This window comes from Syzygium oleosum, unplaced genomic scaffold, assembly GCF_021117445.2.
Source record: "Syzygium oleosum isolate NSW1041296 unplaced genomic scaffold, Sole_v2.1 Sole_v2.03, whole genome shotgun sequence".
Lineage (NCBI taxonomy): Eukaryota > Viridiplantae > Streptophyta > Magnoliopsida > Myrtales > Myrtaceae > Syzygium > Syzygium oleosum.
The window spans coordinates 17,458,479-17,476,723 of record NW_026607487.1 but is presented as its reverse complement, the minus strand read 5'-3'; the positions used below and the strand labels follow the sequence as shown (position 1 = coordinate 17,476,723).

Sequence of the window (18,245 nt, the reverse complement as noted above, 5' to 3'; positions counted from 1 at the left end):
TCGGGCAATAGCCCAGGCGCGACGCCGTTTCCGCCTGCCGTCTTCGCTTCGCCGTCTCCGCCTCGGGCAACAGCCCAGGCGCGACGCCGTCACTGCCTCGACGCGAGCGGAACAGGATCGACATCGACCCATCCACCTTCGTTCCTTTCCGAATTGATCATATCAATTCGTATTTCAAATTCTTCTAACCCTAATTTAGACTCACTTCAGGCATACATCATATGTATCAACAATTAGGGTTTCCAATTCAACTTCAATATATCACAAGCAGCTCTGATACCACTGTAGGGTTCAACAACGAAAAACAACGCAGTGGAATATAGAACCCTAGACAGGATCCATGTGTATATTGAAATCAAGACTGAAGTTCGATACGTACCTTTTTCAGATCGAAGATAAATCAGCAACTGATTGTGTCTGGATGAGCGCCCCAAGTGTTGCGCCTCTACCGGTATCCACACACACGAACGGAATTCTCCAACGATCCACGTGCTAGCGAAAGATCTTGAAGTTCCTTTTCTTGAACGCCTTTTGATTTTCGATACTCTTTCGAAAAAACCCTAGACAGAGAACGATTCTCTATCTATTTATACAGCCTCATTATCTAGCGGAATTAAAAGAAGTGGGCCGGGCTATTTGGGCCCGCCAAACCGTCCACCTTCAATCGTACGTTTAATCGTTATCTCATAACGCGTACGACCGCATAGATAATTTAAATAGGAGAATAAATTAAAATCTACTTCTTAAGTAGATCAAGGCGCATAGACAATATTAAGTCCGTTCACTATTGTGTGCGACCCTGTAGGTTCACTAAACATTAGCAGTGTACCCAAAACTCTTTTGGCCCACAAGTCATAAGCGGTCTCTAGCAACACATTATGACTACCTAAGTATAGTGAAGATCGGTTTTCCGACACAACCTAATCCACAACTAATATTAGAGTATCAACCTTGATTGATTCCTAGGGCAGACCACTAACAAGAGGTCTGTCATTCAAGCCTGTTGAAGATAATCCTCGCAACAGAAGGATCCAAGTCAATTGGGGCATCTCGCCTACCATCTTTGATTAATCCTCTTTGGTTGTTGTTGGCTCTCTTTTGTAGTCGGTTGGTCGTTTTTCGGCCCTGCTGTATTTTGCGTTTGATGCTTTTGAGCTCACTATCCGTTACACCTTTGCACCTGTTAGGACACCTTGGGTGTCGTTTCAGGTACGAGGTTTTTGTGTTTCGGTTACATCATATGTAGGTTACGCTTTGAAAAGTCAATATACATCTTACCTTACCAAAAAAAAAAAGTACATTAGGCTAAAGTTCATGAATCACACTGTACATTGAGCCAAAGTTCAGAGACTATTTGTGTCATTTACTATATGTACATTAAAAGCTGCCATTGCAAATCTGAACATTAATCCTGAATATTGTCTGAACTGATTTCGAATTCGGGATAAGTCTGTAAATCCAAATGAAGTTTGGACACATTCCAATTAAGTGTGGAAGAACCCAAAGCCCGCCTGTAACCTGACTAATGGTTTTTTTTTTCACTATTTCGAATAATTAAATCTACTAATTAGGACATAAACAATATGAGTAATGATGGAACATAATGTATCTTATAAGAATAATAGTATCTTCGATGATTTTGGCTAATCTAAGATAGGGGCGAGGTCGTCATGTGCTGATACAGTAAAGGCTCACAAAAAGCCATTAACGAGGTTCTCCTTTTAGGGATTTAGCCCAACCACGCGAACAATGTCAAGTCGTGACAAGTTCATTTCGAAATTCGGGCTACCCCTTATTAAATCCCCTAATCGTCCTAGGCCCCGAAGAATTTAATTTTCAAGCAAGGCCTAACATCGATTCCGCGATTAAATCCGACTATACTTTTACTAATGTTGAGGTATTCGCTAAGCGCGTACGTGATCATTGGAAGGCTTACGTATAAAGAAAAAATAAATCATTTTATTATGGAATCGAATAATTGTTTAATCGAGTGTTAACTTGACGAAAGAGCGGATGATCGATAGTTTTACCTTTTGATGCGAGGATAATTGCGGAAATATGACTTAAACATATAGGTAAGAGCCCAATTTATGGGCTTGGATTTAGCCTCCTAGTAAGCAGCCCATTAGTGCTTTTCTTACTGCTTGGTCGAGCAGCAGATGATATCACAGAACCCAGGTCGTTTATTCGAACATGGGAACATTGAGCATAGAGTATATTGAGTTCCATAAGCTTAAAATCGGTTTGTGCGAGTCGAGCTCGAGTACGTTTAAGTTTAAAAAAACAACTACTCGATCAAGTTCAAATTGAGTTTCGAGCTTTGAGTTTACAACTTGAGTCGGAGTTGAGCTCGAGCCCGGTATCGTATCGACCCAATTCGACTCGACTTGATTGCACAGTATGTCCCAACTCCGGACCTAATCTACATGGACAAAGTTTAGACACAGAGTAATCAGGTGTCGATCTTGAGATGATTTGATATTCATGTGTCTCATGCAACATCGTACCTCCCTTCATGCGGGAGATGAGGTCAATACTAGCGGGTTCGAAAATGGCACAAATTAGCGATAAATTCATCTCTTAGGATATATATATATATATATATATATATATATTTAGAACAGTATTGACACGAATGAATAACTCGGGTTTGACAAGTAATCACAAACGTGCAATTGCCACTGCCATCCCAGTCAGAGTCGCTCCTTCGTAAAGGTTAGATATGCTACGTATGTCTCTACTACATTGCAAAGGTTCAGGATGCTCCGTGGTCACATTGACCAATATCCCAAAAGATAATGCTCAATCAAGTGGTCATCTTTTAGATACTTGTGCATTAACTATACTTATAAGGAAGAGGAAAATTACCAAAATATTCCTAAACCTATTATATTTGTGTTAAATCAATCGTATACCTTTTAATTTGACCAATTTTAATCCTAAATCTTTTGACTAGTTATTAATTCAGTCTTAAACCTTTCAATTGTGTTAATTTAATCCTAAAACTTTTGACAATTTACCGATTTAGTCCTAAATCTTTTGACGATTTGCCAATTTAGTCATTCTGGCCAATTTTGGCTGAAAATCGCTGACGTGGTGGTCCAGTTAGCGCTGGCCATGGTACGTAGGCACGGACGGCGCTGACATGGACAGTTTAATTTAAATTGTTTTGAATTTTTTATCATTTTTTTTCTTTTTCTTTTTTCTTCTAACCCAAATTTGGGTGAGGGCCAGGCCCTCACTTGCGGTTGACAAGGGTCCCCGGCCACTGGCCAAGGCTCGGCAACCCTCACTGGCATGGTGGGCTGGTGATGATGAGGGCCGTGCAAGTCCTTGCCGCTTGGTTCTCCACCATTCGTTTTTTTTTTAATTCTAGCTTATTTTTAAATTTAATTTATATAAAATTTGTATTAAAATAAGATTTGGGCCAAACCGATATTATTTTAGTCATATCATCGCCACGTAAGAGAGAAAATAATATAGAAAAGCTAAGTTGGCATTTTCCATTAACCAGGTTGGACACTTGGTTAACGGAAGAATTCGCTTGCATCAATTTGAAAAATTTTAGAACTTGATTATACTTTTTACAAGTTTTAGGACTCAATTGCATTTTCGTAATAAGTTTTAGGATTTCCAGTATACATGTTGCTTAATTATACCTATAAAGAAGGTACCTAATTAAAGACAAATGTCCATTTCAAAGTTCAAACTCAAAATTAACTATCTTCATATTTGAGGGATGCGTCGACCTGTTCGTCGTGATAAGTAAATTGTCTGTCATTTTTTTAGGTGCCTATCACTTGCTTAGATATCATTCGACACGGTCTCTCTCTTGTTCCGAGTGAAACGTGAGTTTCCTATACAAAAAGAAATTATTGCATGCATCCCAAGACATCTGAACCATTCAATTTGTTGGAAATATGGGATAAATTGATGGGTGAATGAATGAGAAATTGATGCTCAAAGAACACCCTTGAGTTGGAAGTGGGAAGTGGGAAGTGGAAAAACACTATTCCCACATCGGAAAAGAAAGAAGGCTATGGAGTGCTTTATATACAGTTACACTTATTTGAAGTGGTAATTATCATAGCACAAACTCTCTGCCTCGCGCGCAGGCGCAGGGGGTGCAAATCCGACGCCCGACAAGTTGAAACTTGGGCGCGAGCGCACATCCCGCGTACACGATTGCAGGACCGAAAAGTGGGCCTCGCGACGAGCCCAATTTTGCCTTCTGATTTATTTTTTCAAGTCAAACTGTTACGAATTTCGTAACGTGCGGCAGATTTAATCAACCGTTATTCCCATGCGTATTGATTTTATAACGGCAGAATTAATCGTCCGTTATTCGTATTGATTTTATAACGGCAGATTTAATCGTCTGTTATTCGTATTGATTTTGTAACGACAGATTTAATCGGCCGTTATTATTCCCGAATTGCTCTCCCCTCTGTTCCTTTTTATCGAAATCATTCTTCCTCTGGTTTTAAACTCTCTCTGCATTTGCACTGTTTTTCGGTAGTGTTCATTTCGAGTTTGTTCAAGTTCGCCGGAAGCTTGGAAGTGCCGTGCTCTCTTCTTCGCTGTCAACCGTTGTATCCTGGGAGACAGACGTTCACGAAACCTCGGTCGCGTACTGGAGGGAACGAATCTGTTTTAAGGAAACTGTGTCAAACACAGGCCTCGGTATTCATTTGTATCGATTCCAACTTTGTTATTGCAATTTCGTTTCTTTACAATACTGTATTGTTTGTAAAATTTATGCTAACGCCGATTTGAATTTTCGCAACACAATTTAGGGTAGATACGCGTGTTTTTGGACGTCCAAGACTCGGACACAATTTCCCAACATGTAAATGTTTGAACACTTCGTGCAAAGTTATCTACTGCAGCTGCTGGAGTTAGAGACCAAAATAATTTGTATAAATAAATCTCAAAGTCATTACATGACAATACAACTGTCAACGATGATCTACCTTGTCCATGTTTCAGCAGACATTCATTTCTTATGCTGATAATAACCGGTATTAGCCGGCAGTACAGCAGGAGCATGCCAGGTTTGAACTCGAGTCGATCCTCCGAAAGGAAGACCTTCTCGACGATCTGCCGCGTCGCCAAAGCTAATCTGGGGCGCCTGATCGCAGAGCGCAAACTGATGATCAGGACCAGAGACATAGCATGAGGAAGAGTCAAGAGACCACTGATCATCATTGGACCCTCCGAAATTAAGAACCCCATTCGAATTGCAATAGTAATAATCTCGATACGCTTGGAGGTAACTGTTGAGGCTCGCTCTCCTGGCCTGGAGCTGCAACTTCTTCTTCCTCATCCTCTCCTTCTTGTGGGCGTTCTGGTGACCGCCCAAGGCCTGCGAGTTCGCGAACGTCTTGGCACAGTATTGGCACTCGAAGAGCTTCTTCACTCGGTCGTCGTCGTGCAGGTCGGAGGTCGAAGCAGACGGTGATCTCTCGTTGTTGTTGTTGTTGGCCGGAGGTGTCTTGCTCTTGTTGTCTCTCGATGAAGATGGGACCGTGTTTGATGAGTTCACGCTCTCGTGCTCATCTCTCTCCACAAGATCTGATTTTGGGGTGTCTTCTTCTTCATCTTGGTACTTGCAGGGTCCGATCGTCGTTAGGTCAAACCCGAACAGCTTGACCTTCTTCTTCTGCTGCTTCTGAATGCAAGAAGACGAATCATCATCACGAAAAGAGCTACTGTCGTGTCTAATATCAACGTCCCATGTAGGAGGAGTGAGATTGGAGACTGATTTGCTTGACATGATGATAATCGAAAGGAGCAGAAAAAAATTGTGTTTGTAGGCGGCTAGTATGTAGGTAGGTTTGATTAGCACTTCCGCTTGTGTGTTTATAGCTTCATCACTGCCTTTTTATAGGATAACCCACGTCTTCCAACCATTAATAAATTAAGACTATGATGAATAAACAAAATCGACGAATGAGTTGTGTATTTCATGCGAGCACCCTATTTTATTCGTGGATACAGTAGCCGCACCCTTTGGTCAAGGCAGATGAAAAGTAGGAAGAAGGAATAGGAAATGATCTATTTTGAACATGAAAATGAGTAATTTTTGCATCGAGCCTATTCGTGCGAGTCCGATACGCACGAGCCCTTAAATCATGTGCGTATCGAGTGAGTCCTACAGAATTTGACGACTCACATTAATCTAGTGCATGCTATATGAAGGCTCGCATCATGTGGACTTGAAGTTAAGTTCTATTTCCAAATAAAAAAGGTTTCAAAATGGACCAAGATCAATGGCATTATCGATCAACCTTTCAATTAAATGGCCACCACACAACTAAGCAAGCAAACAAGAACTATTATATGGGTCATACTTTGTGTGACCCATTTGTTATGTAATTGTTTTTGGTACGAGCAATTATAATTTAAAAGTTTGATCAACCGATTAAATCAATAGGAGGTACAATTTTACTTTATAATAATTTGTTTTCGTCCATTTATTAATATGTTACAAAACCAGAGGTACACTAAGCTGGTAAATCGTAATGAAGAAAATGTTGCGGTGCTGCATAGGAACTTAAACGATATGTGATGTGTAATATTTTATTACTTAAAGTCGGAATTTTGTTTTTTTTTTTTGGTTATCTTGCAAATTGGCAGCTGGACATTTGAAACAAATATTCCATGTGCGAAAAGACAAAAAAACAAAAGGCAAATATTATAATATTTATAGTCACGGAAAAAAAGTCAAAGAAGATGGGAACGTAATCACCCCTAAAGTAAAGAGGATCTAACTTTTGCAACAAAATCTAATAGTGACTAAATTGACACCCAACAGATTAGTTGACTGTAATTCCAACCCAAGAAAAAAGATTAGCTCGAGTTAAACTAATCGATTTCGTTTGTCCTCTTTGGAAGCTTATATTTAATAAATTATAAAAAAATAAACCAAGAAAAAAAATTACTTGTTTTGGTGCACGAGGGTGCACATTTCCGTCGTCCCCACTTCCACTAATGGATATAAAAATCACGAAATCGTGTCTAATTCTCGTATTCAACTCAAAAATGATTTCTTTGGCAACATTTCCTGTCGAAAAACATTATTAAATAGGCGCAAAAGAATTTGCCCATGTTGACCCTTTTCGGAGTTGCTCTTAGGATACCCGAATTTAATGATAAAATAATGAATTCGCGAACAAATTAAAGCAAGCGTTGGCGCTTGATGTAAGCATATATGCTACTAAAGGTCCTCACGAGATCTTGGCAAATCTTCCGAAAGCGGGCTAACCCTCTATTCTAAGCACCTAAAACCATGTTTTTCTCGGATTAAACTAGTCTTCAACTAACATCATTATCGATAAAATTATGCCTTGTTACACGACATTTGGCCTAGGTTTGGACCCCACCTTGTGTAACTTTAGGAACATATAGTTAAATAAAAAAAAGAGCCTAGATTCTGCTGTGTTTTTCTATCGTCTCTATCCATATCTTTCAAGGTGGACTTATCCTCCTCCAATCGATCACTCTCTCTCAAGCTCATCTATTCCCACTCCTTTTTTCTTGCCTTTGAAGTTTAATGAAAATTCGATTCTTTCTTTAAGGGAGGGAATCCCAAGTAGGCATGCGGTTCATAAAGCATCAGTTCAATATGCTAACGTGTGAAATAAATTAATAAACGAGGTGAGGCTATTGAGATGAGGGGGAGATTAGATTATGGTGCTCTTGGTTGGTTGGTTGATCGATTGATTAATTTGACCATACTATTTGATATTATACTTAAGATGATAATTAAAGAATCGACCAGATAGTTGTCCCTACTATCAGCTTTTGGGGAGACCCACGAGAATGCCAAATTTGACAAACGCCAAAAAAAAAGCAAGAGAAGGACCGGGCATTTACGAGGACTAGTCTATATTAGAGTCGAGCATGCGCTATGCGCTTGTAAAATGTTGAATCATATGTAAAAAGGAAAAAAAATAGATCAAGAATTGCCTCAATTTGCAAATGGATCATTTACATGGATCATTACTCAGTTCTCTTCGCTTCATTGCCTTCCAATGATTGTGAGTTCTGATGCTACGATGTGATTAGTTCAATCAGCAATTGTTGGTTTTGCTTTGTGGAACATGCTCGCCTGGGAATGTCCACCTCGATCAGGACTAATGTTAACTGGTTTTCATGTTGCTTTGGTCTTTATTAGGATGAGATGGAAGCAGCAATGGCTCAAGGGTTTGAAAAGGAGGGAGCAAAAGCTAATACTTGTGAAGAAGAGGGGAGCAGAGGGTAAGAGTCGTGAAGATGAAAAATACGATTAGGGCTTGTGAAAGAGTGAGCAATAGAGGGTATAAGTAAGGATCAAGCAGAGGGTAAGATGAAGAACATTATTAGGGCCTTTTAGTTTTTACAGATTTCGAAGAAATTAAAAAAAAAAAAAATCGTTCTGGTCCTGATGGGCAGTTCCATACATGGAATCGGGAACTGTTCAGAACTAACCGGTTTAGTCCTATCCGGATGATTCTTTTTGCTCACCCCTAATTTTGTATAATTTAATTGCTAATTTTTTCCTTCTTAGTGCATTAAGGGTAGTTTTGAAATGAATAAAAAGTAAGTCAATCGAGTTTTGTTGAACGGTCCATATGTGCTTCATTATTGGCAAAGTTATCTAATGTTCGCATGGCTAACTGCCAAGATGACCCACCTGACATTATATGGTATTCAAGTATATACCTAGGCATAGCAATATGATCTACCTAACATTAAATTTCTTCATCTGGGGGATGCTTTTTCTCTTCTAAATAATGTGGCTTCGCATTTTGGAGTTGAACTGCGTGCCAGTCCCCTCTTTTTCCCGATCTGTTGTTTTTAATTGCTTGGATAAAGTGATGTGACAAGTGGAGATATATATCGATTATCTAATTCTTAAACTATATTGGAATGCTTGCACATATCATTGAGGATTGCTAGGAACATGAAGTGGCATGATAGCTCTTTGCCCATGGTATTCGGATGATTTTGAGATGGATTTTTTAGAGATATTAGATTTTGCAAAGTGCTCGCCAAAATAGCGTTTCTCTTGTAGGTGAAAAGAAGACAAATATATGTTCCATTTATCTTCATTAGTGTTGACACCTAAATTTTAACGACCTAGTAGTCGTTCGTTGCATAAAAAAATTAGGAATCGATCCCGGTCCCTAGACAAAAAAAAATTAGTTAAATTGCATATAAATTAGGAGCATTTGAATTAGTATTTAGGCTCATATAGTTTCATTTACATTGGACTAGCGGCGGATGGACTTAAGTGAATGGTTTTGAGCTTAATTGATTGAACTCAGCCCAAAAGATTAAATGATTGTCCAAGCCCATTGAATACATGTATGGCCGAAATTTGCATTATAGAGCAAGTTGGAATAATTGAATTATCGAATTATTAAATAATATACTTGGAAAATAATTCATATTATTCTATGAACATTCAGCTAGAGAAAAAAAGCAGAAAATTGCCTAAGTTGAGCATCAGAATTAGGAAATAATATATCTTGGCTCTTGCAAGATAATCCTGGCTAACTCTTATAAATAGATATGTTAGGGTTCATAATTGGGAGGTCACAGAATTTCATACACGGCCACCATTGAGAGAAAAAGAGAGAGAGCTTGAGAAAAGGAGTCGTGACGGAGCATCCTCCTTCTCAGTCGTGACCTTGTGCCGTCCGCTCAGTCGTGACCTTGTGCCGTCCGTCGAGTTTCGCTGCCGTTCCCGACCCCATTGATTGCCCTTGAGTCGCTTTCGAAGACAAACGACGGTCGCCCATAGTATAGTTGGTCATATCTAGAGCATCCCGTTGCTTCACGCATTGACGAATTTGAACAAATTCTTATGCAAAGACACCCAAGCATCACAGCCACTTGACAACTCCATTACGTGTGAATTTCTTCTTGTAGGACTTTTGGAGAACTGAGCGGGTGGCTGTCCTTGGCCGCGCGTCCCCTATCAGCACCACATCCTTCCAGCGATCCAAGTGCTTCATTGAATAATCCAAGTGAACTTCACCACCACCGCGAGTCCAGCCACGTCGTTGACCGCCCACCGTCGCTTGTGAACTGCCGCGAGCTACCGGTCCCAAATCGTGAATTGCCGTGTGAATCATCGACAGTCCCCGTCCCTTCCGTCGCCCATCGGGTTTGGATTTGGAAGCAATATCCACGAAATAGGTAATAATCCCTATCCGATTCGGTTTGAATATTTCGTCGCCTGTTTTGATGGATTGTTATCTAACTTGATATTCTTTGAGATGTTAGGCATTATCCAATTAGAATTTTATTGGTAAAAATCACTATAATTATTAATTTGATCCGCAAGACTTCGGATCATTTTATTAATTATTTTGATTTCTCGTGGGTATTGGTGATGTTAAGGTTATGATAATTGTTAATTTAATCCGTAAGATGATGGATTATTTTTTCCATTATCGTAATCTTTTGTTTGGAATCTTGATGAATATCTTGAGGTGGATTGGATATTTTGTTTATCTTTAATGTTTTTAAAATACAAAAAGATTGCATGTTAGATAGAATAGACCAGATAGAGTTTTCCTCTATACGTTGGGATAATTTAGATATCTTTCTTGTTGAATTAAAATTACATGTCTAGATGATATTTAGGTTAGATAAGTTTTTCTCCATAGAATTCCGTGTTGAGATAGGTTTCTAAGTTAAGACAGGGTTAAGGATATCCGATTTCCTAACTTAAACTTGATAATATCTTGATTTAGATAGACTTTCATTTTTATTAATTTCTAATTACGAATTTTAATAAAAATGCCAAAAATATCATATGCATGTCATATAGTTTGCATGTTAGGAAATTGCATGTAATGTAGATTAAACTTTATTTTAAGATGAAAGAAAATCCCAAAAATATTTGATTGTTTTGATGTGACCAATTTCTTTACTTTCTTGCAATTTGCTTGCTTTGTTATTTGAGTGTTAATTTCATTGATTGCGCACCGCATGATCACCTCTCGCATGATAGTAAAAAAGTTAAAATCAATTCAAGCTACCTGTAAAATATTTTTTTGAAAATAAAAGAGAAAATGTGCCGAAAGGGCGTTACAGTAATCTAGCGTAATCAAGTCCCCGAACTCATTGAATCTCTGATTCGTAGGAGTAAAGTAAATCTCCCAATACTTTACTTGGGTTTCTAATCTACCCACCAAGAAATAGATTAGTGGCGACTCCAAACTGAAATAATTTGCATGTTAATAACTTGAACTATAAGTCACGAATTGGTATGAGCTTAGGAGAGCCCGAGCTAGGTTTAGACTTAGTAATCCATTAGCTGAACCCTTAGCGGTGCCATCCCAAGGATACGTCGCGACAATTAGAATATTTAATATAAATCACGCATTCATCTAAAATCTTAAATTTTTAGAATAGTTGGTAGCGGTCCCACAAAAATTTTCACATGATATTAAAGCATGAGATTCCGGCAAAAATTGTCGAAAAAGTTATAAACCTATTACATTTTTGTCAATTTAATTTTATACCTTTCAATTGTGCCAATTGAGTATTAAACATTTTCACATTTTGCCAACTGAGTCCATCCGGCCTATTTTGGCCGAAAATCGCTAGCCGTCCTACGTATCATGGCTGACACTAACGTCGATATTTTTTTAAAAATTTTAAATTTTTTTTTTTTTTATATTTTTCATTTATTTTTCCTATCTCCTCTTTTCGTTCTTTTCTTTTTTACTGTGGCTGGTGAGGGTCGCCAAGCAGCACTCGACAAGGGCGACGAAGCCCTTGCCAGTTGCTAGCGAGGGCCACAACGCCCTTGCAGGCAGCGGGTGAGGCCAGCCTAGCCATGGCCTCGCCTAGACAATCGCGACCGCAACCCTTGCTCGCGGCTAGCGAGGGCTCGGCGACCCTCCCCTTGTAGTCAATGAGGGCCCGGCGATCCTCGCCAAAATAGGAAAGAAAAGAGAAGAAAAGAAAAAAAAAGGAAAAAGAAGAAAAGAAAAAAATTGAAAAAATATTAAAACATTATTAAAATTTTCTATGTCAACGTTGGCCATGTCATGTAGGATGCTTGGCGTCCATATCAGTTATTTCCGACTAAATTAATTGGACAGATTCAAATAGTAAAATGTGAAAATGTTTAGACTCAATTGCAAAATTGAAATGTTTAAGACCGAATTGGCACAAGTGCAATAGATTTAAGACTTTTTTTGTAATTTCCCATGATATCCCAAGTTCAAATCGTCCAGGCCCCTAATTACCTTCCCAATTACATATTTTCACGCTTAGGACAAAATATAGCCTACGCGCAAGGGGGAATCAAAGCCTTACAAGTGACGGGGAGTGTAAGAATAATTAAATATTAACAGGATAAGTGCATTGAAAATTTTAAAGCTTATCAAGAAAGTGCAATTAAGTCTTAAAACTTACAAAATGTGTAATCAAGTCCTAAAAAATTAGTGTAATCGAGTCTTTCCGTTACCTTCTTCTAACTTGGCTAACAAAAATTATTGATGTGATTTTTTAAAAATATTTTTATCGTCCTACGTGGCGATCAAGCAACTAAAACACGAAACATAAGGCTAAAACGACGTCTTTTTGGTTTAAATATGAATTTTAACATAAATTTTAAAATAAGTTAAAATTTTAAATAGAGAGAAAGAGGTGAAAAACTAAGCGACTTGCCTCCCTGACCACTGTCGTCCCACTATCGCCAGGAAGGGCCAGCGATGGTGGCGGATGACTAGCAAGGGTCACTGGTCCTCTGCCAATGGCCGACGATCCTTGCCGGCTGCAAGCAAAGGTCGCCATTGGTGAGGATCTGCCGCCAGTGGTGGCCCTCGCTCGATCTAAGGGAGGCTGCGTTCCTTGGCTAGATATGGGCAAGGGCCTACAAGCCCTCGCCTGCGGTCGGCGAGGATTGCCGGCACTTCCAAGCGATGGTGGGGTGACGGAGCGCTCACCGCTAGGTTTCTCACCTCTTTTATTTTTCAATTAGGTTATTTTTTAATTTAATTTAAGTAAAATTTGTATTAAAAATCCGATTTGGACCAAAACGATATCGTTTTAGTCACGTCATCGCCATGCATGATAGATAAAATAATGAAAAAAAATCACGTTACCATTTTCCGTTAGTTAAGTTGGATGGAATTAACAGAATGACTCAATTATACCAATTTGACAAGTTTTAGGATTTGATTGCATTTTTTATAAGTTTTATGACTCAATTGTACTTTTGTGACAAGTTTTAAGACTTTCAGTACACTTATCCCAATATTAAACTACCCTTTATCTAATAACTCAAACTATTAAAACATTTAGCAGTGGTACCACAAAATTCTTACGTAATATCAAAGTGTGAGGTCCTTCAAATCTCTCCAAATCCCTCTTTACCTCCCCATTTACATATTTCTACCTCCCCAACTTCATATTTCACGGGTTAGTTTTAAGCCAAAAACCAACATATGCGTGAGAGAGAGTGTTAGAATATTTAAATATTAAATTTCGAAAGTCACTGCTCCCAGGTTCGATTCCCCAGCTGAGCACTTGTGATTTAAGTGGAGGGTCATGGCGGTGGGTTGCTGTGCTAGTCTCCCCCGAGGAATAGTTGAGGTGCGCGCAAGCTGGTCCGGACACCTCAGTTACAAAAAAAAAAAAATAGTGATCTTACAAAATCTCATAATGATCTCTCCTTTTTTTGTTGGTTGGGTGCGAAATTTGCATGTTTATCTCGTACTTGTATTATAGAAGCATATATCTCGGTATTTCGATAGAATAATATTTTACTCACGACGGGCACCTTAACTTTTTTGCTATCTTTAAACCCTCATTCCCATTAGCCAACCATGGCCAAACGAATAACCCTCGGTGCAACTGCCTCAAACTCACTCGAACAACCCTGAAGTCATGATACATAAATACTTTTAATCGTAAAGATCATTTGGACTGTATGCAGTTAATGAAAAGATTAACAAATAAGCGACAAATTAATGCAATTGGCTTCGACAAGCTTTATGCATTGAAAGGAGGCATCACTTTGGCATATCAGCCTTTGAAATTTTACAAAAAGATGTGGTTATAAGTAATCTTATGGTAAACGAAGAAAAGCACGTGCTGATGCTTTTGTGTCGTGGTAGGCGATTTGCACCAATCAGTGAATTCTTTTGAGGCCATCTTTGCACCCGTTTTGGAATGGCATCTAGCGATTTTATTCCTGATAGTGGGATTATTATGTCCCTAAGTGGAGGGGCCTGGATTATTGTTAATAAAAGACGCCAGTTGGACTAAAAATTAGTGGGTTTCTTTTGGTACATGTGGCTCATTGTGTAGTGTTGTACAAGGTTGACTGAAGCAATTCAAAACAAAGTCAAAGCACGCTTTGCTTACTACTGGGAGAACGAACAGATAGCCGCCAATCTGATAGCAAATTTCAGCACATCTGTGGGCATCTTAGGCTGGCTCTTGCTGAATATCAAGAGTTATAAATCTTATTTCTTGTGAAATTCGATGGGAGATTAGTTTTCAGTTCTTTTTCAGATAATAATATCAATGATGATAATAACGATAATAATAATGGATAATAAAGAACAGAATTAGTCAACTTTTTTGTTTTTGGGGTACAGAACAAACTTGGAATCAGCCATAATATAAAGAAGTATATGTTGGCAATGGGACTTTGCGGGCCTATTTTGCAGACTAGCCTGCTCATCTATATCTAAATAACTACATAGTTAGAGACTGTAACCTTATTTGTTATCCTCAATGGTTGTCGCGCGGATTGTTAAAAACTCACGAAAGAGCTTAAGCGTGTCTGCAGAGAGAGGGTTTCTAGAGTTCTCCTTATTTTATGCAAATTTTCTTAATCGCATCGAAGAAATCTACACGTTAGGGGATACGCCCCTCATGGGGCACAATGCTTTTGCAATCTTTATAGAGTTCTCCTTATTTTATGTAGTTTTCTGAAGTGCATGCTTTCTCTCTCTCTCTCTCTCTCTCTCTCTCTCTCTCTCTCTCTCTCTCTCTCCAATTTAGCTGCTGTCGTCAGGCATCACCGCCATGCAATCCATAGTCAGCATGTCTCTAGTTTTTGGACAGATGCGAACGCGAGATAGCAGCAACTCTCCATCAACTCGGAAGCGACAACAAAGTAGTGGAGGCGGGGGCATCGGCAACCGCCATGTAGAACAACAGTTAATCATCTTCGCGCTCATCTTTGCACATTAGAAGAAAGGACGGGCAACGTACTTCAGAAGTAGCTAACCAGAGAGCACATTTCATGACCTCAATTACAGAACTTCAACTTCTGGTCGAAATATATCAATAAGCAGCATGTGTCAATTGCATAACATTCCGCATAACTAGGGACGCTCTTTGATCGGCTGCTGAAACATCAACTTGTGCATGCAATCATTTGGTGGCCATAAAGTGGACTAACTTTATATGGAGCTAAGCTGGAAGTAGCTCTAACCCGATTCGATTGTAGCTGGCGGGAGTGAGCGCCTCAAGATCCTTGAATTAAATATTTAAATTTTCTATTTCAATAAGTATTTATTCTCTACAAAATTTTTTTTTTTTAAATCATCATCAACTTTCCCCTTAACTACAGTTGCACCATCTAGTTTCAAAAGATATATGAACTTTGAGGACTATGGCCCCGTTTGGTTCAGCATTCCCAATGCTCATTTGGCCTCTAAAGTCCCTTGGCCAAATGCAAATAGCGTTTGGCAATTTTTTTTACTCACTTTGGGGAAATGCAATTGCATTTGGAATGCTGGCCAAGGGACCTTTGGCCAATGCACCTCTGAAGGTGCTTTTGGGAAGTTGCATTTTCGGAATGCAACTTGCACTATTCATCGACACTGTTCATCTTCCCCAAATCGACGTCCGGCAGCCGGCGGCCGCCGCCTGAGGGCTAGCCCGACTCCGGCGACCACTTGCCCGGGGTCGCGCGACCCGGCGACCGCCGCCCGGGGTCGCCAGAACCTCGGCGGTCGCCTAGGTCGCGCGACCCAGTAACGCTCGCCTAGGTCGCGAGACCCAGGCGACCGCCCGAGGTCCGGTGACCCAGGCGGCGGTCGCCGGGGTCGCGCGACCCCGGCGGTGGTCGCCGGAGGGTCGCGCGACCCGGCGACCGCCGCCTGGGTCGCCGGACCTCGGGCGGTCGCCCGGGTCGCGCGACCTAGACAACGCTGCTGGGTCGCGAGACCCGGCGACGCCCGAGGTCCGGCGACCCAGCGGCGGTCGCCGGGTCGCGCGACCCCGGCGGTGGTCGCCCGAGGGTCGCGCGACCCGGCGACCGCCGCCCGGGGTCGCGGACCTCGGGCGTCGCCCGGGTCTCGCGACCCAGTAACGCTTCGCCCGGGTCGCGCGACCCGTGCGACCGCCCGAGGTCCGGCGACCCCAGTGCGTCGGCTGGGGTCTCGCGACCCCAGGCGGTGGTCGCCGGCGACCAGATCTGGCCGTCGGCGGTTGGCCGGCGACCAGATCTGGCCGGAGGCGGTGGCCGGCGATGTAGCTCCACCGGAGTTTTTTTTTAAAAAAAAAATAACCCAAAGGTCCTTTAGCCCAAGTTGATTTTATAAAACACTTACCAAACACTACTTGCATTTCGGAAAACCCCTTTAGCCCAAAGGTATTTGCATTCCCCCAAATGCATTCCCCCAAAGCCGAACCAAACGGGCCCTATTTATGTGCCCATTTAAAAGCTGTCTATTGCTGTGTTTTCTGCATGGATATTTGTGCCTATATTAAGCTAGATGATGTCGTTTTAATCACCATGTCAACGGTCAAGGAGACAATGCTACCAAGTGACAATATAGAATGCGGGAGAATTAAAGAAACATTATGGTCAGAATCTGAATAATGCAGTATCTCAGGCAAAACCTTTGTTATGTGGAAACGATCAATAAAAGGAAACGTCGCATGGAATATTGCAAGATAATTGATGCATGCACGCACTACAATATAGTTTGAATTGATGGTGTCAAATAGATTGCAATCTATGTTTGATTAATTTGTTTGATTGAGAATAACCCTGCATGCAATGGCATTGTTACACCTAAGAGGAAAGAATATAAATATAAATATATATAAAAGATTAAAGATTGTAATTCTCTAAATTTAGAAGGCAAATGTATATGTTTTAAAGTGTTCCTCCTTGAGTGACGTATCAGCAACCCAAATGAAGCTCATATTAACCTTCATCGTCAAACAAAATATATTAACATTATAGAAAGAGCATTGCTAGTATAACGGCATTTTTACTGGCTTGCTTCCAATTAGTAACGGTGCAAGTTGGACCACACATTCTATTTTGTATAGGATGGGCAACCGGAGCACAATATCTGTGAGTGAGCAATAGTTTCAAAATTTCATATTCATGTAGATTTCATATAGATTTGGGTTTTACGCTGAGAGATACTTTAACCGGTGTCATTATTCTAGCCCAAAAAAAGGCACTCCATAGGAAATTCTATAGTAAATTTAGGTGATATTGCCAAAAATGGAAAAGAATAATAAAATTTACGAATTAATAAATTCCAAAAGTAGATATCCTATTGATACGCTTAAACCATTTTTTCCTAGTTTGTTTTCGATTTGGAGTTCCTTTTACAATAATTGGGTTGATGAAAATATTTTGCAAGAATGGCTGAGACGAATATTCAATTAAAGATGCTAACGAAGAAGATATCACTACAATAAGGAACAAGGAACCCGTCTTATCTTAAATAGGTATAGAGTTCGACTCTTATCAGGTGACATATTTAATTATATCTATGCCAGAAAGCTAAATTTGGCATTAGAGTTTTAAACTCTAACAAAAGGAAAAATAATAATGAAAGTATAATTCTTTAGCATGTGATAGAAGATTGATGTAATGAAAAAAGAAAAATCAACTCAAAATGTAACATAAGAATTAGATCTAATGTAAGCCGAATATTAGTTACACATGAAACATGTGATATATGGACATAATTTAATCTAATGATTAAGTGACTGTCGTTAATCCACTGTGAGATTAACAAACTATTCTATGTCAAAAAAAAAAATATCAAATAATTATAAATTATTGTGAGGTATACTCGTTTAAGAATTTGTGGCTCACAATATACCGTTACTCCCATAGTAGCCTAAAGACTGTTATGCTAGCAAAGCCCATAAATAGACAATCGACAGTAGGAAAATACTGGATATCAAGAGTGATAAACTAAAATACATGAAAGAGATAGTTGGGATTTGAACCCATGAATGTA

At 39.8% G+C, this 18,245-nt stretch overlaps 1 protein-coding gene across 1 annotated transcript; it reads right to left on the bottom strand.

Moving 5' to 3' along the window:
- Positions 1 to 4,855: 4,855 nt before the first annotated feature.
- LOC115671997 (zinc finger protein 7-like) lies at positions 4,856 to 5,917 on the bottom strand. The gene has a single exon (XM_030593726.2). It carries the CDS (start codon positions 5,774 to 5,776, stop codon positions 4,997 to 4,999), a length of 780 nt encoding a protein of 259 aa, XP_030449586.1. The 5' UTR covers positions 5,777 to 5,917; the 3' UTR covers positions 4,856 to 4,996.
- Between the last annotated feature and the right edge of the window lie 12,328 nt (positions 5,918 to 18,245).

Bases quoted from the DNA above. Each gene is read 5' to 3' on its own strand.
- LOC115671997 (XM_030593726.2), bottom strand. From the start codon at position 5,776: ATGTCAAGCAAATCAGTCTCCAATCTCACTCCTCCTACATGGGACGTT.